General features: G+C 37.5%; 1 protein-coding gene across 1 annotated transcript in view; it reads left to right on the top strand.

Annotated features, from left to right (window-relative positions):
- The window catches only part of IL15 (interleukin 15), a 91,468-nt gene extending 66,621 nt beyond the window's left edge, over positions 1 to 24,847 (top strand). The window contains exons 3-8 of the mRNA XM_089912421.1: positions 4,388 to 4,486; positions 5,846 to 5,943; positions 7,273 to 7,357; positions 12,462 to 12,506; positions 14,417 to 14,554; positions 24,435 to 24,847. Of these exons, the coding sequence (XP_089768547.1) occupies positions 4,475 to 4,486; positions 5,846 to 5,943; positions 7,273 to 7,357; positions 12,462 to 12,506; positions 14,417 to 14,554; positions 24,435 to 24,545 (489 nt within the window). The 5' untranslated portion in view covers positions 4,388 to 4,474 and the 3' untranslated portion in view covers positions 24,546 to 24,847. The remainder of the gene's footprint in view (positions 1 to 4,387; positions 4,487 to 5,845; positions 5,944 to 7,272; positions 7,358 to 12,461; positions 12,507 to 14,416; positions 14,555 to 24,434) is intronic.
- Positions 24,848 to 25,429: the final 582 nt, after the last annotated feature.

Raw genomic sequence — 25,429 nt, 5'->3', positions numbered from 1 at the left:
TGATCTTTTCAGAGTCATCACCTCCACGTTGCTAAGCCCACTGGTCAGCGTTCAGTCTGTGTCTTCCCTGACCCATCAGCGCTTCTGACATGATCATCATTTCCTTTCCCTGGATATACTTTTCTCGCTTGATTTCTAGAACATCACACTCTCTTCATTTCTCCTTTTCTCACTTGTCTGTTTTACTTTATGACTCTTTTTTTTTTCTCCCTGACTAATTACCCTGGCTCAGTCTTTGGTCCTTTTTTTAGCCTTTTCTCTAACTTTCTCTTGGTCATCCCAACGAGTGTCATGAATTCCGTACCTATTTCAGGCCCAGCCACTTTCCTCAACTCAAGATTTACGTCTCCTACTGCCTATTTGACATTTCCGTGTGTGTATCTAGTGGACCTCTCAAGCTCAACATATCCAACACTAAAACTCTTGATCGGCCCCCTCCCTTCAAAATATCTCCTCCACTCATAGCCTGCCCTGTTTCAGCTGATGGCAGCTCCATTTCTCAGGTGCTCAGGGTAAAAGACTTGAGTAATTCTTTCTCGTTCCGCTCACAACCAGTCCGTCAGGAAATCCTTTTGGTTCTGTCATAAAAGTGTTTGCGGATTCTAACCATATGACCCTCTCCACTGCCACCCGCCTTGTTCAACATCACCATCTCTCACTTAAATTCTTAGAGCCGCATGATTCCCTGCTTCCATACTTGCCCACGCCCACATCCTATCCTTACACAGGAGCCAAGAAGGATTCTTACAAAGGTCACTCAGATGACATCAATTATCTGCTCAAAATGCTGCAGTGGTTTCTCACTTCAGATTCTTAACAGCGCCTGCAAGGGCCTGACCTTATCCCCATCCCCTACCTTTCTGACCTCGCCTCAGACTGCTCTCTGCCTCGCTCACTCCACTGGTGTCTTTTCTGATCCTCAGACTCATAGGTGTGCAGCTGCCTTTGGGGCTTTGCTCCAGCTGTATCCTCTGCTTCGAATGTTCTTCGTTCAGATGTCCTTGAAGCTCATGCCCTCTCTGCTTTTAAGTCTTTGATCTAATTTCATCTTCCCTGAACCCTGCCCTGACTACCCTTCTTAAAGTTGCAAGCTCATCCTTTTTACTTTATTCTGTTTGCTTTTTCCTATATCATTTAACCACTTTCTAATGACGTATATAATCAATTTATTTACGTATACTATATATGGTCTGTCTTTCTCCCGGAAACCAAGGCTCTTTGTCTCCTACATTCGCTGATGTACTCCAAGGTCATACAGAAATGCTTAGCACATAGTGAGTACTCAATAAATATATTGGATCAAGGACGGCCATGCTATCTTACATTCTTTATACTCCACATAAGCAATCAACCTTGACTTGCCCTCAATTTTAGTTTTTTTGAGTGATTAGATACATATGTTTACCAAATAAACCAATACTTATATCTCTTCTTTCCTTGCTAAGTCTATTTAAGTTTATTTTAAATGTGTGACTAGGCAAGTAAATAATTAAACAGAATAAATAAAACAAAACAGTGGTGTGCTAGATTGTATTTCCTCACTGGGAAAAACTCTACTATTGGTATAGAATATAACGTTTGCATTTATTTTCACAAGTCATTCCAGAATTAAAGCTGCCACCCCACTGTGTGGATTATCCTCTCTTCATGGTGTCTTACTCTTGGGCAGTGACATCAGGCTAAGATAACAGTACTGCCACAAGATCAGTGGGTACCCTGCAGTGAGACCCAGTCACAGGAGTCAAAAAAGTCCTGCTTAAACTCTGAGAGCTCCTTGAGGGTAGGGTTGGGATTTGGTCTTTTTTATTCCTGGATCTAGGTACCAGGTGAATGAAGGACAAAACCAAAGATGCTGATGGTGAGGGCCTTTCATGACCATATGCAAATTGTATGGCAGGGTTAAACACTGCTTCCATAATTCTTCAAAAATATGACATAAAAGGAAGTGGACAATTTATTTCATTCCTACACTTCTCAGAAAGTAATTAACCTGGTTTCAGCCACTTGTCTCTAACAGGTATTTTGTGGGAGTCAAATGAGATGATGTATGTGAAAGGACTCAAGTTCTGTTTCATGTCAGAACAGTTTGAAACACCTGTTTCTTTTAAATTAAAGTATAGTTAATTTACAACATCATGTTAATTTCTGCTGCACAGCAAAGTAACTCAGTTTTATATATATATATATATATTTATATATACATTCTTTTTTATATTCCTTTCCATTATGGTTTATCTCAGGATATTGAATATAGTTCCCTGTGCTCTACAGTAAGACCTTGTTGTTTATCCATTCTATGTATAATATTTTGCATCTACTAACCCCAAACTCCCACTCCATCCCTCCCCTAGCTGCCCTTCCCCTTGGCAACCACAGGTGAAAGACCTGCTTTTAAACTATCAGAGAGCAGTGGCTTTTTATGATTCACACGGGATGGGTCAGATGTTTCCTATAGTAAGGGGCCTCCACTTCTCAACCATAGAGTTTGTAATATTCTTGCATCTCTCCTCCGCCTGTGCAACCTGGATTTTGAGGCAGAATTCTGATAGCGACACGTATGACATTTACCTGAAGCAAGTCACTTAATGTCTCAGAATCTCAATTTCTTCACTGTAAAATAAGAGTAATATCTCTCACATAAAGATATGGCCAGGATGGAACGTGGTAACGTATGTGAGATGATTTTGTAAAACTAAAAGCACTCGGTAAATAATACTTATTCTAATTAATATTGCCATCATTAATGATATTATATTAAATGTTAACATTGAGTCCTGGTCAAAGAGAAAGTTATAGAGTATTTTACCTTTTCAGGCCTTCTTCACGCACATGGATTACACACACACATTCCTAGTAAAGTTTTTGATCCACAGAACTACATACAGTAAGTGTAGAAGGTTGAAAGCTTCCAAAGCTGTTATGAAAAATCAGTCTTTGCTGTCAGCCCAGAAAACCACGTCAGTTTTTTTGCCAAATAACAATCAAAGCTGTAAAAATTTCCTTTCAGTTAACACTGGTTTCCATTATTGTTATTTGTTAGAAGTCTTTGAGGCCATTTCCTACTAATTCCACCATGCTTGGCATGGAGCATTCTGCTAAAGCTCTTAGTTGTCCTTGACTAATTGTAGTTGGACAGGGCAGAGAAAGTCTCATTGATAAGATTTTAACATCCTGCGCGTGTGGAGACTCACTGATGTAAAAGCCCAGGATTGAAATCTTCATTGTTTACACAAGCAGCTTCATGAGGCCTGTTATCAATTATATCACCCTTTGTACTGCTTGGTCCCAAGTCAGTAAATCTTGTTTTTTGAACAATGTGGAGTGGGGGGATCCTGCAACTAAAAAGGAGGTAGGGAATTTAAGAGACTTTGGGTGAAATTACAAAGATAATTTTAAAGTTTAGCAAAAAATTTGGAGTACTGAGATAACATAGACAAAGAGAATGATTATGACAGTAACAAAGAGAGGTTGCTTTAATTAAACTGATTAATGGATGGTTTAGATTGTATGTAACAGGAGGATTAGACTTAATATTTAGTTGTGGAAAAAAGGGCATTTTTATTGGATATATTCTTACAGTATCTTTAATACCTAGCTAAATCCTAGTTTTTCTTTTAAAGAGTTATACATCATATATTATAATCATTTTTATATTTTAAAAACATCTGAAAAATAACATAATTTTAGTCTACAGAACTTAATTTTTCAGTGAAAGTTTATGTCAAGAGATGTGGTGGATTTTGATTTTTGAAGGGGAGGTCAACAAATATATACTATTTTAGAAGGATGGCAAAAATAATTGTTTATATTTTATATATTTTGGTTTAAAATCTTTCCTTAATAAAATGGAATTGAATATGGGAATGTGTAATCTTCACATTCTTCGCCACTTTGAATTAAAGAAAACAAATTTTGTTACTTATGAAATTCTCAAATGATGTTTCAATTAACGGTGATTTAAAGACTGAAGACGTCTATTCCACGTCTGTAGAAGTAGCTACTTCTGTTATAAATTACATTAACAGTCAGTAGCTTATATACATAAGATATTTGGCTGCTTCTGCTTTTCATTAATATGGTTTTGGAATGTCACCAATTCAGGAACATAATATAGTGCAAAGGCCTTGGGCTCTGTAATCAGACAGACCTGGTCTCACATCCTGGCAGTCTTGTACTTGCTGTGGGACCTGGGCAGCTCACTCAAATGCTGCTAACCCGACACCACAGGATTGTTCTGAGGACTAAATGTGATACACATATCAAGTGACTGATAGAGTGCCCGTGGAAAAGTAGGTGCTCAGTAAATATTAATTCTCTTCCCTTCCTTTCCCCCCATTTGTCCACTTGTGTTTTTAATGGATCATCTTTACTCTGGGTTGTGTTGTAGGAAGTATTCTGGATGGATGGCTGCTGGAAACCCAATGCCTTAGCCAGCTCTTCTTCAATACTTAAGGATTTACTCTGGCATTGAGTAATGAGAATTTTGGTAAGAAAAATTAGATAAAGATAGTATATGGACTTTTCTTTAAAAGGTCACTTGTATCTCAGATACTTCATAATAAGTTATATGGCTCGTCTCTAAATATTTTGGGAAGTCACAGAGGTACGTTCACATATGGATTGTTGTTGTTTTGAAAATAAGTAAAACAGGTTTTTAAAGTCTGTTAACACCCTGATGTGCCCTTCATGTTGTTGTAAATGTATTATTTCGCTTATCTCACCCTGTTTTGTTCTTTAAGTGTCTGTGTACTCAGTAAGTTGTATAGTCTTTAACAGGTCTGGGTGTTATTCATCCCTTCAGTGTAGACTACATGAAGCACATATTCTTAGAGGTTAAGTGGTTAAGTCAACACTGCTGTCTGAAACTGTAAAGGTTTTGACAATGTTAAAGAGGCAGGCAGAGGTATTGAAACTCTGAGAAGTTCTAAGATAAGTGATTTTCCTAAATCACCCAGAAAAATGATTATATATTGACTCTCAGGGTGGTATAGAGTATCTTTGGTTGGTTCCATTTCTATCCAATTTTTCTCCAAATGATATTAATTTTTAATTTCATCATCACATGAAATTAATATTATAACTAGTACACCTATATTAGTAATTCATGTTACTAATTTGTGTTGTATGAAATATGTTGGACATATTAGGAAAGAAGGATGAAAAGGAGGTTAAGGATAATAGAAACAAATTAAGCAGTAATATTAGCATATATGTAAATTAGTAAATATGTATATTTTCTTTAAATTATTGTCATTGAAATGCATCTGGAAAAATATGTATTGAAGAATTTTGCACATAAGAGACAGAGCTGAAGGTAGGGAGGAAAGCAAAAAAAGTAAATTCTAATTTCATTAATTCTGATAAGGAATTCTGAAATCTTGATATATTTACATTTTGGAACCTAAAAATATGATAATTTTAAAATTATTTTAAATCTCATTTTTTTCAATTTTATTAATTTTTTATACAGCAGGTTATTATTAGTTATCCACTTTATACATATTAGTGTATATATGTCAATCCCAATCTCCCAGTTCATCACACCACCACCACCACCCCCCGCCACCTTCCCCCCTTGGTGTCCATACATTTGTTCTCTACATTTGTGTCTCTATTTCTGCCCTGCAAACCGTTCATCTGTACCATTTTTCTAGATTCCACATATATGCGTTAATATACGATATTTGCTTTTCTCTTTCTGACTTACTTCACTCTTATGACAGTCTCTAGACCCATCCACGTCTCTACAAATGACCCAATTTTCTTCCTTTTTAACTAAAAAATTTTTAACTAAAACATTTTAACTAAAAAATTTAACCACTTTGTCTATGATTATATTTTTCAGAAACCATATTTGAGAAGTACTTCCATCCAGTGCTACTTGTGTTTACTTCTGAACAGTCATTTTTTAACTGAGGCTGGCATTCATGTCTTCATTTTGGGGTAATTTTATCTTTCAGCATAATCATCATGTTAATAACCATGATCATTGTTCTTCAATATCTTCTCTATTAAATTGGTTTATGTTCAGTTTGCTGAAATCCTTAGGTACTCAGTATTTGGGGCATGACAGAGGACAGATTATGGGAGATTCAGAGGAGGTTTGGTAAACAGCCTACAGAGCATTTCTATATTCTTGTAATATTCCAAATGAGTATTATATCCTGCAAATAAATTGGACTTCTTGGTATCTAACTAAAATTGGAAGTACACTCTTTATTAATATCCTGTGTGATTTTCACACCAGTAAAAAAAAATTAGATATTGAGGGCTCACCCACATTACTTTTTTATCTGTCCCTGGCACTGACTTCTCCTATCATTTGAGCCTTATGTTAGTTAGCTCAGTTTAAAACATTTCTTTCTTTATTGAGGCCTTTTGTTTTTCTTCCTAATAAACTTTCATATTTTTCCATGCCTATTAACTTTTTTCTTCTCTGTTAGATGTAACTAATACACGGCACTCACCCAACCTATAGTTATGTAATCTCTCAGTTCAGTTTTACTCTATAATGCCTTCATGCTGTGGGGAACCATAGATTTGTGCAGGTAAATCCTCCTCTCAAAAGAAAAAAAATAGTATTGGCTCTCATGCTTCTGTACAGGATCCATCAAGGAGAGACTATTTTTCCTGAAGCTCTAAGAATTATTCTACAGTTACTTGGTCAATGTGTGTGTCTTTTGTCCTGATACTAAGTTACTGTTTTATAAACAATAAGTAAGCTATATGATCTAGCTTTATGACTAGATTAGGCTCAAGTCCATAACATTTATGGAGAAAGCTGCTACAAGGAGCATGCAAGGGGCATGTTTAACCTATTGTAAAGAATATTTACTGTCAAGATCATTACATGAGAAAGATGATTGCTTATTTTAAGAATTTTACCCATTTATTAGACATAAAAGTCTGATGGGACCTCTACTTAAAGAAAAGTAATAATTCATTCAAAAACATTACTGAGCACTGCCACACATCATGCACTGCTTTTATTTCATTGTGATAAATTGCACCAGGTTATTTATAAGTCATCCCTTCAAATTAGGCTTTTCTTTAATGCAGGTTGGTCATCAGGCTAGCCTAAAGCATCAAGTTGTACTATATGTTCAGTTTTTATATTCATCTGCAAGGCTGTCGAATACACAAAGGCAAGGATGGCACTCATCTTTTCACTTGTTGGATTAAAAAAAGTCTTGATTGCTCTTTTGCCTATAGTATTCATCAAGACAATATTATGTTCATTCAAAATGCTTTGCTGTTTGGTTTTGCTTTCAGTTGTATCGGTGCAGGTCTTCCTAAAACAGAAGCAAACTGGCAGCATGTAATAAGTGATTTGAAAAGAATTGAAGATCTTATTCAAGTGAGTACTCATTTTTCCATAAAATATCTGGTATAATTGCTATGCAGTATGTTATTCCTTGTGTTTTGCTGTCAATCTTAGTGAAACCTCACTTGAAACAAAAATGTTTCTGTAGAATTGGTGAGCCTCGTAGCACCTCAAATGAACTCCTTTATTTAGAATTTTCAGACCCTAATTATCTTTAAAACTCAGTTTATGAGTGGCCCAGCATGAAGAGCTCTCCGTCACCACCCGCCAGAGAGACTCCCTTTTCCTACCCAAGAAACCAGGCGGCTTTGGGGCCCTTGTGGGGGGAATGGCCTGACTCAGGGAAGGGCTGTCTATTCCATGGGCTAGAGAATGCTTCTCCCACCTGGAGACACCAGCTGACCTGGCAGAACCTGTAGAGGGGAGAAATATGGGCTGTACTATAGTGTGGGCGATACAACAGGGACCAGTGAGAGTCCCAGGTCAGCAGGTGTACCAAACCTTTCAAATTAGCACCACAAAGAGTCTGAAAACTGAACCATCATTGGAATCACAGCATGCAAACATAGGTCAGAACCTCTATGCTAAGCCTACACAGGGTGGCTGCATGTTAAAACAGAAGATTCAAATTGGACCAGGGTCTCCTGACATAATAGCCCAAATACCAGAATACAATTGAAAAATCACTTTTCATACCAAGAAGCAGGAAAAATCACAACTTGAATGAGAAGAGACTCGGAAACAGACTCTGAAACTGAGATGGATTAGATGTTGGAATTGTTTGCCAAGGATTTTAAAACAGGTATCATGAAGATGTGCCAGCAAGCAATTATGAATATCCTTGAAACAACTGAAAAAAAAAAAACAAAACCAGAAAGTCTTAGCAAAGAGATACAATATGTAAAATGCACCAAATGGAAATTACAGAACTAAGAAATACAACAAGTGGAATATGAAACAAACTGGAGAGGCTCATTAGCAGAATGAATATGACAGAGGAAAGACAGTCAACTTGAGGATAGGATAATAGAAACAAAATACACTGAAAACAAAGCAAATAAAGCCTCAGGGATCTTTGGGACAGTAAAAGATCCAGCATTCCTAGCATTCTCATCCTAGAAGGAGAGGAGAAAAAGAATACAAATAAAAGACAGAGATTGGCCAAATTGATAACAAAAGACAAACCAACTTTATGCTGTCTACAAGGAATTCACTTCAAATATACATGTATATACAAATATATATACATATTATATATGTGTGTATATAATATATGCATATATAATATGTATATATTATATACACACATATATAATATGTATATATAATATATACATATATAATATGTATACAAACATACACATATAATGTGTATATATAATATATATACAAATATATACATATATAATATGTATACATAATATATACACAAATATATACATATATAATATGTATATATATTATATATATATATATATATAATGACATAAGTAGGTTGAAATTAAAAGAAGAGAAACCCATGCTGTAGTGGGTTGAATAATGTCCCTCCAAAATTCATGTCCACCTAGAACCTCAGAATGTATCCTTATTTGGAAATGGGGTCTTTGCAAATATAATTAGTTAAGGTGAGGTTATAGTTGAGTGGGGTGGTCCCAAATCTAATGACTAGTGTCCTTATAAGAAGAGGACAGGATACATAGACACAGGGAAGAAGGCCGTATGAAAACCGAGGCAGCTACAAGCCAAAGGAGATTGGAATGATACAGCTACTAGCCAAGGAAGGCCAAGGATCCCCTGGAGCTGCAAAGGGTTTGGGAGCCATAAGGAAGGACAGTTCTCTAGAGCCTTCAGAGGGAACAGGCCCAATTGACTCCTTGGCTTTGAACTGTAAGTGAATGAATTGTTGTTTGAAGACACTTACTTTGTGATACCTTGCTACAGCAGCTCTAGGAAACTGAGGCACATGCACATAATAATTCACACAGTAATTTTAAAAATCAGAAGTGGCTATATTCAGATCAGATAATGTAGACTTCACAGCAAATAAAGTTACTAGAGTCACGAGAGACATTACATCATGGTAAAAGATGAGCCCACCAGGAAAACATAATGATCTTAAATGTGTACCTACCAAACAGCAGAGCCTCAAAATGTAAGAAGCAAAAACTAATAATAGAACCGACAGGTGAAGCAGATGAATCCATAAATATATTAATAGTTGACTTTAGTACCTCCTCAGTGACAAATAGAACTACTAGACAGAAAATCAGACAGGATATAGAAGAACTGGATGACACAGTCAACCAACAATATCTCATTTCCATAGAAAAATACTTCATCCAACAACAGTGAATAAACGTTTTTTTCAGGCAACACTCACCAAGACTGAACATACCCTGGGCCATAAAACAAACTTTAGCACATTTATCAGAACTGAAATCATGCAGAATATGTTACCCAACCACAGTGCAATCAAGTAGAAGTCAATTACATAAATACAACCGGAAAATCTCCAAACACTTGGAAATTAAATGAGACACTTATAAACATTCCATGGGTCAAAGAGCAGGTCTCAAAGGATATTTAAAAATATAGAACTGAATGGAGACAAATATGCAACATAGGAAGTTTTGTGGGATTTAGCTAAAGCTTTACTTAGTGGGAAATTGATAAAACTAAATGATTACCTTAGAAAAGAGGAAAGATCTCAGTTTACCAAATCTAAGTTACTGTCTCAAGAAACTGGGAAAAGAGCAAAATAAGCCCAACACATGCAGAAGGAAGGAAGGAATAAAAAGGAAGGAAGGAAGGAAGGAAGGAAATTGAAATCAGGAAAACAATTAGACAAAAATCAACAAAACATAAAGCTCTTTACTTTGGGAAAATAAATCAATAAAGTCGATAAACCTTTAGAAAGCCTGACAAAGATAAAAGAGATGACACATACCATTAGTATCAGGACTGAAATTGGGGTCTTACTACAGAACCTACAACCATTAAAAGGATACGAAAGAAAAACTATGAACAACTTTATTCTCGTAAATTTGATAATTTGGAGGAAATGGACAATTTCCTCAAAAACCACAAACTACCAAAATGTAACAAACGCAAGACCTGTTCAGCATTCGAAAATCAATCAATGTAATCCACTATATGAGTAGACTAAAGTAGGAAATCATATGATCATATCAATTGATGCAGAAAAGACATTTTAAAACTGCAGCACCTCTTCAATGATAAACATGATAAACATTTCTCAGCAAACAAGGAATAAAAGAGAAGCTCCTTCAGTTTGTTACAGAGCATGTACAGAAAACCTAGAGCCGACATTAGACTTAATGGGGACTGACTGCTTTTCCCCTAAAATTGGGAACAAGGCAAGGATGCCTTTTCTTACCACTCTTATTCAACATAGTATTGAAACTTTAGCTCAGTTGGCAAGGCAAGAAAAAAAGAAATAAAAGGCTAAGGCAAGAAAAATAAATAATAAGTATGAATATTAGAAAGGAAGAAATCATAAATCACCCTAAGTCTCTTTTGGAGAGAAAGTACCAATAAATGGCTGTATTTTATTTAGGGAATGCAAATTAAAGCCTCAATGACATGTCACCTATATGAATATCTAAAATTAAAAATATTGATAATACCAAATGCTGGCAAGGATGTGGAGAAACTGGATCATTTATATATTGCTGGTGAGAATGTAAAATTGTACAGCCACTCTAAAATAGTTTGGCTGTTTCTTATAAAACAAAACACGCATTTGCCATATGATCCAACAGTTACACTCAAACATTTATATCAGAGACATGAAAACTTGCATTCACACAAAAACATGCATATGAATGTTAATAGAACTTTATTTATGATAGCTAAAAACTGGAAAGAACCCAAATGTCCTTCAACAGGTCAACAGTTAAGCTTCGGTACATTATATCGAACAATAATAGTGAGCAGTAATAAGGAACAAATTACTGATACAGCAAGTTGTGTGGATCTCCAGAGTATTATGCTGTGTGAAAAAAAGCCAGTGGGGTAAACAAACTGTAGTTCGTCCATACAATGGAATATTACTCAGTGATAAAAAGAAATAAGCTGTTTAGCCATGAAAAGGAATGGAGGAACCTTAAGAGCATATTGCTAATGAAAGAAGCCAATCAAAACAGGCTACATACTATATGATATGATACTATATGACTCCAACTATATGACACTCTGGAAAAGGTTGGATACAATACAACAGGGGATAAGGGAAAGGGAAGGATAAAAAAGTGGGGCACAGGTGATTTTTAGGGCAGCGGAACTATTTTGTATGATACTGTAATGATCAACGCATGTCATTATACATTTGTCAAGAACTATAGGTGTGCACCACCAAGAGTGAACCCTGATGGAATCTATGGACTTTAGTTGAAAATGTATCAATATTGACTCATCAACTGTAATAAATGTACCACGCTAATGTGAGATGTTAATAATAGGGGAAACTTGGGAGGGGGCCAAGGGGCCATATGGGAACTTTCTGTACTTCCTGCTCATGTTCTGTAAACCTACGACTGCTTAAAAAATAAAGTCTATTAAGTTTTTCAATAAGCCTATTTCAGAGGGTTATATGCTGTATGATTCCATTTATATAACATTCTTGAAATGATATCATAGGAATGGAGAGCAGAGAAGTGGTTGCTGGGGATTCGATGGATGGTAGGAGGTGGGAGGAGCATATCTGGAGGAAGTTGATTGTGGCTATACAACAGTAGCAGGAGGATTCTGTATCTTAACTGTGATAGTGGTTACGTGAATTTACACCTCTGATAAAATGGCATGGAACTACACACACACGCACACACACACTAGTGCACATAAAACTGGTGAAATCTGAACAAAGTGGGTGGATTGCATCCATGTCAGTTTCCTGGTTGTGCTATTGTACTGTGTTATGCAGGACCTCAACACTGGAGGAAACGGTGAAGGCGCACACAGGATTTGCCTGTATTTTCTCTTACAACTTCATATGAATCTAAGATTATCTCAAAATAAAGAATTTCACTGAAAAGTTTTAGTGTTTTCAGTAGGTTGTTCTCATTATATCTAAAGCGGGAATAGTTTTTCATATTACCGAATTTTGTTTCCATTTCAGTCTATACATATGGATGCTACTTTATATACTGAAAGCAATGCTCATGTGAGTATAGCTTGTTTTTAATATTGCTATATTTTCCAATTTTCAAAGGTCTAAGAAGTATATTTTCATAAGTTTACTGGACTGTGTATAGTTTTAAAATCTAACTTTTACATAGATGCTGTTTTCATTGTAGCATCATTGCCAAATCAAAACATAAACTTTTCCCATCAATGTCAAACAAAATATAGTATATATTTCTGTGATGCAATTAAATCATGATGCAGTTAAATACAAGAATCGAGTTAACTCAGGCAATTTAAAAGTATCCAATATATCAGTTGTTTCCAGTGCTGTAGCATATTATCACTTTTCATCATATTTTTTACAAATTGTTTAAATACATTCATGCTCTACATTTTGCCTGAATCTCTACCGTTGTCAAAAAGGGATTCTGACTGGTTACTCTCCATGTGAGAAAAAAACCAAACACAACCCACAAAGTCTATCAGAATTCAAAACTGATCTCGAACTTGTTTCATTAATATGCTGCTGACGTTGCCTTAGTCATATAGGATTTCAGTTGAGTTGCTATTCCTTTCCCTCTGAATTGGCTACAAAAAACCAAGAAACAAATCCCTGAAATCTTCACTTCGTGAAAAACAAACTGTGTTGTGTGCATTCAGAACAGTGAGCCCTCTCTCTATTATTCCTTAAGTAGAATTTCTCTGCAATAGAAGGTTTTGCACTATCAAGACTTTCTAAGCATTGGAAAGAAGCCACAGCCAGAAACTGGAAAGAACAGATACCCATCATTCACTTAGATAGTGCTGCCATGCTAGAAATTGCTTCCCTCTTTTGGCTCCAGCATGTTTTCCACTTTTCTTTGCATTTTCTTCAAAGTAGAAAGCAGTCAGCTAACCACCAGCACTCCGAATCCTGAGATTGCTTTTTTTGTAAGACAATAACCTCGCAACCCGTGGGTTGTCGAAAGTAGTTGAGATTGAAATTTAGATTTAAACCCTGACTCAGCCACTTCCAAGCTTTGTTACCTTGGAAGACACTAAATATTTCTGAACCTCAGTTTTATTATTTATTTTATTTATTATTTAGTTTATTATCGACATGGTGACAGCATTTATTACCCTTTCAATCCAGAGAAGCTGCTGTGGGGGAATAAGGAACATTGCTAGTCCCAGGCACATGGCTGTCATCCTTCCTTCTTCCTTCCTTGCTTCCTTCCTTCCGTAAGCACCTGTTAAGTGCCTGCAGAGTCCCAGGCACTGTGCATGACATTGAGAACAGGAAATCAGACACGTCGTGGTCAAATTCCCACATGCTCATTAAATGCTTCTTTTGTTTGAAGTTTAAGTTTTTGTTAAAGTAATCCTCTTGGGAAATGTATTTTTGTGGGACCTGAAAGGTACCTTTCTGATATGGCCAGCCTGTGAATAGACCATACACCTGCTTTGATTTTTCTAAGAAATTTCTTGGAATCACGTCTGCCTCTGGAACTTTGGAACTTGCAGGAATAGTATGATTAGCAGCCACCACTGTTTAAAATGTTAACAATACGATCTGATTCTAAGAAATTCTTCCATATGCACCATCTCTATTAATGTTCTGAGAGTCTCAGGTCAGTATTATCTGTCCTTTACACAGAGGAAATGTGCTTAGTGAGGAAAAAGTGGCCTATTATTTCCACGTTTTCTAGCTTTATGTTCTTTCTTCTATACAGTATCACCATCCTTCCTGTTTTGTTCTCAGTTTGTTTTGGTTTTGATATCAAAGCCAAAAGAGAAGAAAAAAATCAAGCTGCTTCCTGTGTAAAACTTTTTAGGGGTATTGTGTTTCTTTATAAAATAGCTGGATTGACTTTCTAAAAAATCAAAATTACATCTGTGTGAAACTGAATAATGGGGAAATAATTCTTTCTTTTTCTTTTTCAAAATGGTTCTTTGTATCTCTTTTAGCCCACTTGCAAAGTAACAGCGATGAAATGCTTTCTCCTGGAGTTACATGTGATTTTGCATGAGTCCAGAAATTCAGACATTAACGATACAGTAGAAAACCTTATCATCCTAGCAAACAGCAGTTTATCTTCCATTGAGGTGAGTTATCCAATAGTTATGCAGAGCTACATCAGATGCTCTTGGCTTGATTGGGAGAAATCATTAGCTGGATGGGATGTCATGGACAAGGAGACCCTCTGAAGGGGCACTTGGGAAAGTGAGTTAATTCCAGTGAAGTGGCATCTAGAAGCAGCACCATCGCTAGCGTGCACACACTCCTAAACTGTTTATTGATTTATTCATTCAACAAACATTGACTGCGTGCTCTAGGCCGTGTGCTTTAGTGCTGGAATGACAAGGGTGAACCAGACAGTCAGGTCACTGACCTCAAGGTGTTGATCACTTGGTGCAGTGGATAGACATTAGTCTAATTACATAATTGATGAGCATCCACAGTAGTAATCCACATTTACTTGGGTTATTACTGTGTGCCAGATACTGTTCTTCAAGGGTTAGATGGTAATTCGTTGAATTCTCGCAATCAATCTGTGAGATAGTTATCACTATTTCTGTTTAAGGTTGAAGGAATTGGGGCTCTGGGGGCTTGAATCTCTTCCTCCAATTCACACAGCTAGTAAAATGGGGAGCCAGGAGTCCCTGAGCAGTTTAGAGTCTCCCTTCTTATCTACTCAAAGAATAAATGCTGCAAAAGGTTAATAATAAAAATATTAATAATTGGAGTATAATTTGGGCCATCACAGGCAACAGGAGCAATATAGGCCTCCAGGAGAGCAAATAGCAGGGACCCCCTGGGACACTGGCTATGCAAAGGCCCTACAAAGGATTATAGCTTTCAGGGCAAAACACTAGTGGCCAAAGCAAAGTGATTAGAAAAAGTTTTATAAACCAAAAAAGTACAATCATAATTTGTTCGTTTCACAAATACTTTTTGGGCCCCATTGTAGGCCCTCAAGATAACAGAAGTGAAAGAACACACATAGTTCCTGCTCTTACGGAAGGAAGACGCATACAGAAATCAATCAATAAGCAAATGAATAATAAGTCAGGTGTTTATTAAGTGGAAGGGAAAAAAAAAAGAGGCAGGTAAGGCGACTGGGAATCTAATCTAGAGAAGGTTTACCTACTCAGCTGACATTTGGCAAAGACGTGAGAGGGAAAGAGCTTTAAGGATGCCGGGGAAAGTATGTTCATGCAGAGGCAACTGGAAGAGCAGACGCCCCGAGCTAGTGTGGCTGGACACCTTGGATTTTCCCTAAAAGTGCCAGGTGCTTCAGTGTCACTGTGTCAGTGATGTTACCTCTTTATAACCACAGCCACTCCCCCACCTCAGCACGCCCCACCCCCTTCTCTGTATGTCCCTCTATCTTATATACTACATATCTTACTTGATGGATATTGTCTGTTTCTTCCTACTAGAATGGCAGCTTCAGAGGGGCAGGGTTTTTTGTTTGTTTGTTTTCGTGCTATATCCCAACTCCCAGAACAATGCTTGGCATGTACTAGATTCTCGATCTATTTCTGAAATGAATATATTAATGTTTAAAATACTCCTGTGATATGTTATCTCTCTGTTATTGGTCGAAAGACTGACCCATGCAACAGATAACTCACAGCAGTGTCAATGGGGAACACTTCAATGTGCATTTTTATAGTCACTCTCATCATGACATAGTGTGGCTGGACTGCACAGTCAGAAGACCTAAACGCAGAGCATTTCATTGATTATGTCAAATGAGATGAGTCATTTAATATCTCTACCTTTCTATCTGACATAATTATTTTCAGGATCATATAGGACAGCATTATATGGAATACGAAAGCGCCTAGCATAGAGTATGTGCTTGATAAACACTGGTGAATCTGAATTTTAAATGCTTAATGGGTGGAAAATCGAATTTTGAATTTTGCTGGTACAGCTTTCATGGTTCAGATGATCCCTGAAAAGTTTAACTTTAATTGTTACATTTGCAATATTCTAGTTATTCATGAAAATGTTTATTATTTTTATTTCTTATTTTTTTCAACATCTTTATTGGAGTATAATTGCTTTACAATGGTGTGTTAGTTTCTGCTTTATAACAAAGTGAATCAGCTATACATAAACATATATCTCCGTATCCCCTCCCTCTTGCATCTCCCTCCCATTCTCCCTATCCCACCCCTCTAGGTGGTCACAAAGTACCGAGCTGATCTCCCTGTGCTATGCAGCTGCTTCCCACAGCTATCTATTTTACATTTGGCCACTCTCTCACTTCATCCCAGCTTACCCTTCCCATGCCACGTGTCCTCAAGTCCATTCTCTACATCTGTGTCTTTATTCCTGCCCTGCCCCTAGGTTCTTCAGAACCATTTTTTTTTTTTTTAGATTCCATGTATATGTGTTAGCATATGGTATTTGTTTTTCTCTTTCTGACTTACTTCACTCTGTATGACAGACTCTAGGTCCATCTACCTCGCTGCAAATAACTCTGTTTCGTTTCTTTTTATGGCTGAGTAATATTGCATTGTATATGAGTGCCACATCTTCTTTATCCATTCATCTGTCGATGGACACTTAGGTTGCTTCCATGTCCCGGCTATTGTAAATAGAGCTGCAATGAACATTGTAGTACATGACTCCTTTTGAATTATGGCTTTCTCAGGGTATATGCCCAGTAGTGGGATTGCTGGGTCATATGGTAGTTCTGTTCTTTAAGGAACTTCCATACTGTTCTCCATAGCGGCTGTTTAAATCCCCACCAACAGTGCAAGAGGGTTCCGTTTCGCCACACCCTCTCCAGCATTTATTGTTTGTAGATTTTTTGATGATGGCCATAATGACTGGTGTGAGGTGACACCTCATTGCAGTTTTGGTTTGCATTTCTCTAATGATTAGTGATACTGAGCATCCTTTCATGTGTTTGTTGCCAATCTGTACATTTTCTTTGGAGAAATATCTATTTAGGCCTTCTGTCCATTTTTGGATTGGATTGATTGTCTTTTTGATATTGAACAGCATCAGCTGCTTGTAAATTTTGGAGATAAATCCTTTGTCAGTTGTTTCATCTGCAAATATTTTTCCCATTCTGAAGGTTGTCTTTTCATCTTGTTTATGGTTTTCTTTGCTGTGCAAAAGCTTTTAAGTTTCATTAGATCCCGTTTGTTTATTTTTGTTTTTATTTGCATTTCTCTAGGAGGTGGGTCAAAAAGGATCTTGCTGTGATTTATGTCATAGAGTATTATGCCTATGCTTTCCTCTAGCTGTCCAGTTTTCCCAGCACCACTTATTGAAGATAATGTCTTTTCTCCATTTGTATATTCTTGCCTCCTTTATGAAAAATAGGGTGACCATATGTGTGTGGGTTTATCTCTGGGCTTTCTATCCTGTTCCATTGATCTATATTTCTGTTTTTGTGCAAGTACCATACTGTCTTGATTACTGTAGCTTTGTAGTATAGTCTGAAGTCCAGGAGCCTGATTCCTCCAGCTCTGTTATTCTTTCTCTAGATTGCTTTGGCTATTCGGGATCTTTTGTGTTTCCAAATAAATTGGGAAATTTTTGTTGTAGTTCTGTGAAAAATGCCATTGGTAGTTTGAGAGGGATGGCATTGAATCTGTAGATTGCTTTGGGTAATATAGTCATTTTATCAATGTTGATTCTTCCAGTACAAGGACATGGTATATCTCTCCATCTGTTTGTATCATGTTTAATTTCTTTCCTCATAGTTTTCTGGGTACAGGTCTTTTGTCTCCTTAGGTAGGTTTATTACTAGGTGTTTTATTCTTTCTGTTTCAATGGTAAATGGGCGTGTTTCCTTAATTTCTCTTTCAGATTTTTCACCATTACTGTATAGGAATGCAAGAGATTTCTGTGCATTAATTTTGTATCCTGCTACTTTACCAGATTCATTGATTAGCTCTAGTAGTTTTCTGGTAGCATCTTTAGGATTCTCTATGTATAGTATCATGCCATCTGCAAACAGTGACAGCTTTACTTCTTCTTTTCTTATTTGGATTCCTTTTATTTCTTTTTCTACTCTGATTGCTGTGGCTAAAACTTCCAAAACTATGTTGAATAATAGTGGTGAGAGTGGAGAGCCTTGTCTTGTTCCTGATCTTAGAGGAAGTGGTTTCAGTTTTTCACCATTAAGAACAATGTTGGCTGTGGGTTTGTCATATATGGCCTTTATTATGTTGAGGTAACTTTGCTCTATTCCTACTTTATGGAGGATTTTTATCATAAATGGGTGCTGAATTTTGTCGAAAGCTTTTTCTGCATCTATTGGGATGATCATATGGTTTTTCTCCTTCAATTTGTTATGGTTTATCACATTGATTGATTTGCGTTTGTTGAAGAATGCTTGCATTCCTGGGATAAACCCCAGTTGATCATGGTGTATGATCCTTTTAATGTGCTGTTGGAATCTGTTTGCTAGTATCTGGTTGAGGATTTTTGCATCTATGTTCATCAGTGATATTAGCCTGTAGTTTTCTTTCTTTGTGACATCTTTGTCTGGTTTTGGTATCAGAGTGATGGTGGCCTCGTAGAATGAGTTTGGGAGTGTTCCTCCCTCTGCTATATTTTGGAGGAGTTTGAGATGGATAGGTGTTAGCTCTTCTCTAAATGTTTGACAGAATTCGCCTATGAAGCCATCTGGTCCTGAGCTTTTGTTTGTTGGAAGATTTTTAATTATAGTTTCAATTTCAGTGCTTGGGATTGATCTGTTTATGTTTTCTATTTCTTACTGATTCAGTCTCAGAAGGTTGTGCTTTTCTAAGAATTTGTCAATTTCTTCCACCTTGTCCATTTTGTTGGCACATAGTTGCTAGTAGTAATCTCTCATGACCCTTCGTATTTCTGCAGTGTCAGCTGTTACTTCTCCTTTTTCATTTCTAATTCTATTGGTTTGAGTCTTATCCCTTTCTTTCTTGATGAGTCAGGCTAATGATTTATCAATTTTGTTTATCTTCTCAAAGAACCAGCTTTTAGTTTTATTGATCTTTGCTATTGTTTCCTTCATTTCTTTATCATTTATTTCTGATTTGATCTTTATGATTTCTTTCCTTCTGCTAACTTTGGGTTTTTTTGTTCTTCTTTCTAATTGCTTTAGGTGTAAGGTTAGGTTGTTTACTTGAGATTTTTCTTGTTCTTTGGGGTAGGATTGTATTGCTATAAACCTCCCTCTTAGAGCTGCTTTTGCTGCATCCCATCAGTTTTCAGCCATTGTGTTTTCATTGTCATTTGTTTCTAGGTATTTTTTGATTTCCTCATTGAGTTCTACAGTGATCTTTTGGTTATTTAGTAGTGTATTGTTTAGCCTGCATTTGTTTGTATTTTTTACAGTTTTTTTCCTGTAGTTGACATCAAGTCTCACAGTGCTGTGGTTGGAAAAGATACTTGATACGATTTCCATTTTCTTAAATTTACCAAGGCTTGATTTATGACCCAAGATATGATCTATCCTGGAGAATATTCCATGAGCACTTGAGAAGAAAGTGTATTCTGCTGTTTTTGGATGGAATGTCCTATAAATATCAATTAAGTCCATCTTGTTTAATGTATCATTTAAAGCTTGTGTTTCCTTATTTATTTTCATTTTGGATAATCTGTCCATTAGTGAAAGTGGGGTGTTAACGTCCCCTACTATGATTGTGTTACTGTCGGTTTCCCCTTTTATGGCTGTTAGCATTTGCCTTATGTATTGAGGTGCTCCTGTGTTGGGTGCATAAATATTTACAATTGTCATATATTCTTCTTGGATTGATCCCTTCATCATTATGTAGTGTCCTTCTTTGTCTTTTGTAATAATTTTATTTTAAAGTCTATTTTGTCTGATATGAGAATTGCTACTCTCTCTTTCTTTTGATTTCCATTTGCATGGAATATCTTTTTCCATCCCCTCACTTTCAGTCTGTATGTGTCCCTAGGTCTGAAGTGGGTCTCTTATAGACAACCTATATATGGGTCTTGCTTTTGTATTCATTCAGCCAGTCTGTGTTTTTTGGATGGAGCATTTAATCCATTTACATTTAAGGTAGTTATCGATATCTGTGTTCCTATTACCATTTTCTTAATTGTTTCGGGTTTGTTATTGTAGGTCTTTTCCTTCTTTTGTGTTTCCTGCCTAGAGAGGTTCTTTTAGCATTTGTTGTAAAGCTGGTTTGGTGGTGCTGAATCCTCTTAGCTTTTGCTTCTCTCTAAAGGTTTTAATTTCTCCATCGAATCTGAATGAGATCCTTGCTTCATAGATTAATCTTGGTTATAAATTTTTCCCTTTCATCACTTTATATATGTCCTTCCACTCCCTCCTAGCTTGCAGAGTTTCTGCTGAAACATCAGCTGTGAACCTATGGGGATTCCCTTGTATGTTATTTGCTGTTTTTCCCTTGCTGCTTTTAATATTTTTTCTTTGTATTTAATTTTTGAAAGTTTGATTAATATGTGTCTTGGCATGTTTCTCCTTCGATTTATCCTGTATGGGACTCTCTGTGCTTCTTGGACTTGATTAACTATTTCCTTTCCCATATTAGGGAAGTTTTCAACTATAATCTCTTCAAATATTTTTCCCTGTCTTTTTCTCTTCTTCTTCTGGGACCCCTGTAATTCAAATGTTGATGCATTTTATGCTGTTCCAGAGGTCTCTGACACTGTCCTCAATTCTTTTCATTCTTTTTTCTTTAGTCTGCTCTGTGGTAGTTATTTTCACTATTTTATCTTCCAGGTCACTTATCTATTCTTCTGCCTCAGCTATTCTGCTATTGATTCCTTCTAGAGAATTTTTAATTTCATTTATTGTGTTGTTCATCATTGTTTGCTCTTTAGTTCTTCTAGGTCCTTGTTAAACATTTCTTGTATTTTCTCCATTCTATTTCCAAGATTTTGGATCATCTTTACTATCATTACTCTAAATTATTTTTCAGGTAGACTGCTTCTTTCCTCTTCATTTGTTTGGTCTGGTGGGTTTTTATCTTGCTCCTTCATCTGCTGTGTGTTTCTCTTTCTTCTCATTTTGCTTAACTTACTGTGTTTATGGTCTCTTTTTTACAGGCTCCAGGTTTGTAGTTCCCATTGTTTTTGGTGTCTGCTCCCAGTGCATAAGGTTGATTCAGTGGTTTTTGTAGGCTTCCCGGTGGAGGGGACTGATGCCTGTGTTCTGGTGGATGAGGCTGAATCTTGTCTTTCTGGTGGGTGGGACATCACCTGGTGGTGTGTTTTGGGGTGTCTGTGACCTTATTATTATTTTAGGCAGTCTCTCTGCTAATGGGTCAGTTTGTGTTCCTGTCTTGCTACTTGTTTGGCATAGGGTGTCCAGCACTGTAGTTTGCGGTCATTGAGTGGAGTTGGGTCTTATTGTTGAGATGGAGATCTCTTAGAGAGCTTTCGCTGTTTGATATTACATGGAGCTAGGAGGTCTTTGGTGGACCAGTGTCCTGAACTCGTCCCTCCCACCTCAGAGGCACAGGCCTGACACCTGGCTGGAGCATGAAAACCCTGTCAGCCACATGGCTCAGAAGGAGAGGGAGAAAAAAAGAAAGAAAGAAAGAAAAAGTAAAATAAACTAAAAAGTTATTTTAAAAAATTTAAATAAAAAAGTTGAAAACTAATTTAAAAAAGAAAGAAAGAAAGAAGAGTGGCTCCAAACCAAAAAACAAATCCACCAATGATAACAAGCACTAAAAACTATACTAAAAAAACCCCAAAACCAAAAGAAAATGGAGAGACAGAACCCTAGGACATATGGTAAAAGCAAAAGTATACAGACAAAATCACACAAAGAAACATACACATACACACTCACAAAAAGAGAAAAACGAAAAATATATATATATATATATTAAAAAGAAGGAAGAGAGCAACCAAATCAATAAATAAATCTACCAATGATAATAAACTCTAAATACTAAACTAAGATAAATGTAAAACTAGAAACAAATTAGATGCAGAAAGCAAACCACAAGTCTACAGTTGCCCAACGTCCACCACCTCAATTTTGGGATGATTCATTGTCTATTCAGGTATTCCAGAGATGCAGGTACATCAAGGTGAATGTGGAGGTTTAATCCGCTGCTCCTGAGGCTGCTGGGAGAGATTTCCCTTTCTCTTCTTTGTTCTCACAGCTCCCGGGGTTCAGCTTTGGATTTGGCCCCGCCCCTTCCTGTAGGTCACCTGAGGGTGTCAGCTCTTTGCTCAGACAGGGTGGGGTTAAAGGAGCCGCTGATTAGTGGGCTCTGGCTCACTCAGGCCGAAGGGAGGGAGGGGTACGGAATGCGGGGCGAGCCTGCAGTGGCAGAGGCCAGTGTAACGTTGTAACAGCCTGAGGTGGGCCATGTGTTCTCCCGGGGAAGTTGTCCCTGGATGACGGGACCCTGGCGGTGGCGGACTGCACAGGCTCCCGGGAAGGGAGGTGTGGATAGTGACCTGTGCTTGCACACAGGCTTCTTGGTGGCTGCAGTAGCAGCCTTAACGTCTCATGCCTGTCTCTGGTGTCTGCACTGATAGCCACGGCTTGCACCCATCTCTGGAGCTTGTTTAGGCAGTGCTCTGAATCCCCTCTCCTCGTGCACCCCAAAACAATGGTCTCTTGCCTCTTAGGCAGTTCCAGACATTTTCCTGGACTCCCTCCCAGTTAGCTGTGGTGCACTAGCCCCCTTCAGGCTGTGTTCACGCAGCCAACCCCAGTCCTCTCCCTGGGGTCTGACCTCCGATGCTGGAGCCTCAGCTCCCAGCCCCCACCCACCCCGGCAGGTGAGCAGACAAGCCTCTCGGGCTGGTGAGTGCTGGTCAGCACCGATCCTCTGTGCGGGAATCTCTCCACTTTGCCCTCTGCACCTCTTTTGCTGTGCTCTCCTCCTTGGCTCCGATGCTTCCCCCCTGCCTCCCCCCATTTCCGCCAGTAAGGGACTTCCTAGTGTTTGGAAACTTTTCCTCCTTCAGAGCTCCTTCCCAGAGGTGCAGGTCCCATCCCTATTCTTTTGTCTCTGTTTTTTCTTTTGCCCTACCCAGGTACGTGGGGAGTTTCTTGCCTTTTGTGAAGTCTGAGGTCTTCTGCCAGCATTCAGTAGGTGTTCTGTAGGAGCTGTTCCACATGTAGACGTATTTCTGATGTATTTGTGGGGAGGAAGGTGATCTCCACATCTTACTCCTCCGCCATCTTGAAGGTCTCTCTGAAACTGTTTAAATTACTATAATTTGTGGTATTCATCGAAATAGTTGAATTCAACCAATAATAATTGGGTGAATATTATGTGCCAGGCCCTATGCTAAATGCTAGGGGAGCAAAAATACATAGCCTTGCCTTCCTGGAAAAGCCTAGAGAATAGTGGTATGAGAAGCATAAAGCTCCATAATATCAATATAATACATGAAGTGATATAAGACAGAGTCTAAACAAGAGGTTCTGAGAATGTAGAGAAGGGACATTTAGTGCAGCCCCAGGAGCTCCCAGGTTCAGAAAAGCCTTCCTAATGGAAAACAGCGCCTGAAAGATCTTAAGTGTGAGTGGTAGTAGCTAAAATAGAAGTGTGGAACAGGCAGAGAGAAACGCAAAGACAGCGAGGCACCTAATAGCCTGATGTATGTATGGGAGCTAAAGGCATGAGCCCAGTGTTCCTAGGGCATATCTTTGAGCTGTGGAAAACGTGAAAGAAATAGGTAAGGAACCGCTCAAGGAGAGCCTGCATGCTATGCAGTGAAGCATGGACTTCATGCTGGTATAGATGACCAGAAACTATTGAAGGACTCTAAACAGAAGTTCATGACTCAATAGATTATTTTTTTTTCAATTTTTTTTTCATTGTCCTTAATTCACTCTAGGAAAAATCAGCCCTTATCAAATCACCCATAGTTCTTCCTAATATGATAATTAATCTACCAACAAATTTATGTCTCAAGACTTCACCATATGGTTCAAATGATATGATATTTGCAGGAAAGGCATATTTTAGACTTTCCAATCTAATCCTTTCTTTTTATTTGCAGTATAAAACTGAATCGGGATGCAAAGAATGTGAGGAGCTGGAGGAAAAAAATATTAAAGAATTTTTGAAGAGTTTTGTACATATTGTGCAAATGTTCATCAACCCTTCTTGATTGCAGCTAATCCTTTTCAGCATTTCTGTTATTAACAAACATCTCCCCACTGCTTAGAGGCAACAACGAAACACTCAGCATTTCAAATATGCTGCCAAAATAAATTCTTCTGGCAAGAGGATGATCAGGATCTTTGATCGGATGAACTCACAGAAATGAAGGCCGAACAATGGCATTGAGTACCATGGTGTCTATGAACGAAGGACTTATTTTATTCATTTATTTTTAATTTATTATTGAGATTGTACATATTTGTAGCATAATGTAAAATGTTGAATAAAATTGTGTATATATTTTATCTTTTGAAATTGCACTGGTATTTTATGTCATAAGAAAATAGAGGGTGTTTGGTTCAAGGGTGATAGTCAAATTATTTAACAACCACTGGGGCTGGGCACCACTGCTGTAGGTAAAGAGGATGCACCAACCAATGTGGAAATTGACTACCAGCCTTCCTTTACTTCTCCTTTAGGTGTAGCACTTGGAGGGAGAATTGACTACCAACGAGAAAGGAGGAACTAGATGTGAGACCAGTATTGTTATTGATATATAAAGCGCTTGTTATGAGAGAGAGAATTTGCAAGTACCCGGCATGGAATGTGCACCAGTCCATCTCAGGTGGGGATGGCGATAATAAACCTTCACTGATAGGTGGGACTGTGTATCAAAAACTAATGATTGCACCGGTGTTTATATTTCATGCTTCCCCAAGTACAGGTATTTTATTTTTCCACATTGTATTTGCCATGTTTGTATAATAAAAAACTGCTGATGAGTTAAAGTCAACATGATCTGGCATAAAATAATTGTTTCTATTATTTTTTAGTATACTGTCTAAAATTTTCAAACTCTTTTCAAATGGAACTGACTGAAATGAAATATTC

Source organism: Delphinapterus leucas, chromosome 5, assembly GCF_059928025.1.
Source record: "Delphinapterus leucas isolate spDelLeu-1000000601 "Yukka" chromosome 5, BTC_Dleu_Yukka2, whole genome shotgun sequence".
NCBI classification, from domain to species: domain Eukaryota; kingdom Metazoa; phylum Chordata; class Mammalia; order Artiodactyla; family Monodontidae; genus Delphinapterus; species Delphinapterus leucas.
This window is presented reverse-complemented; position numbering and strand designations above follow the sequence as displayed.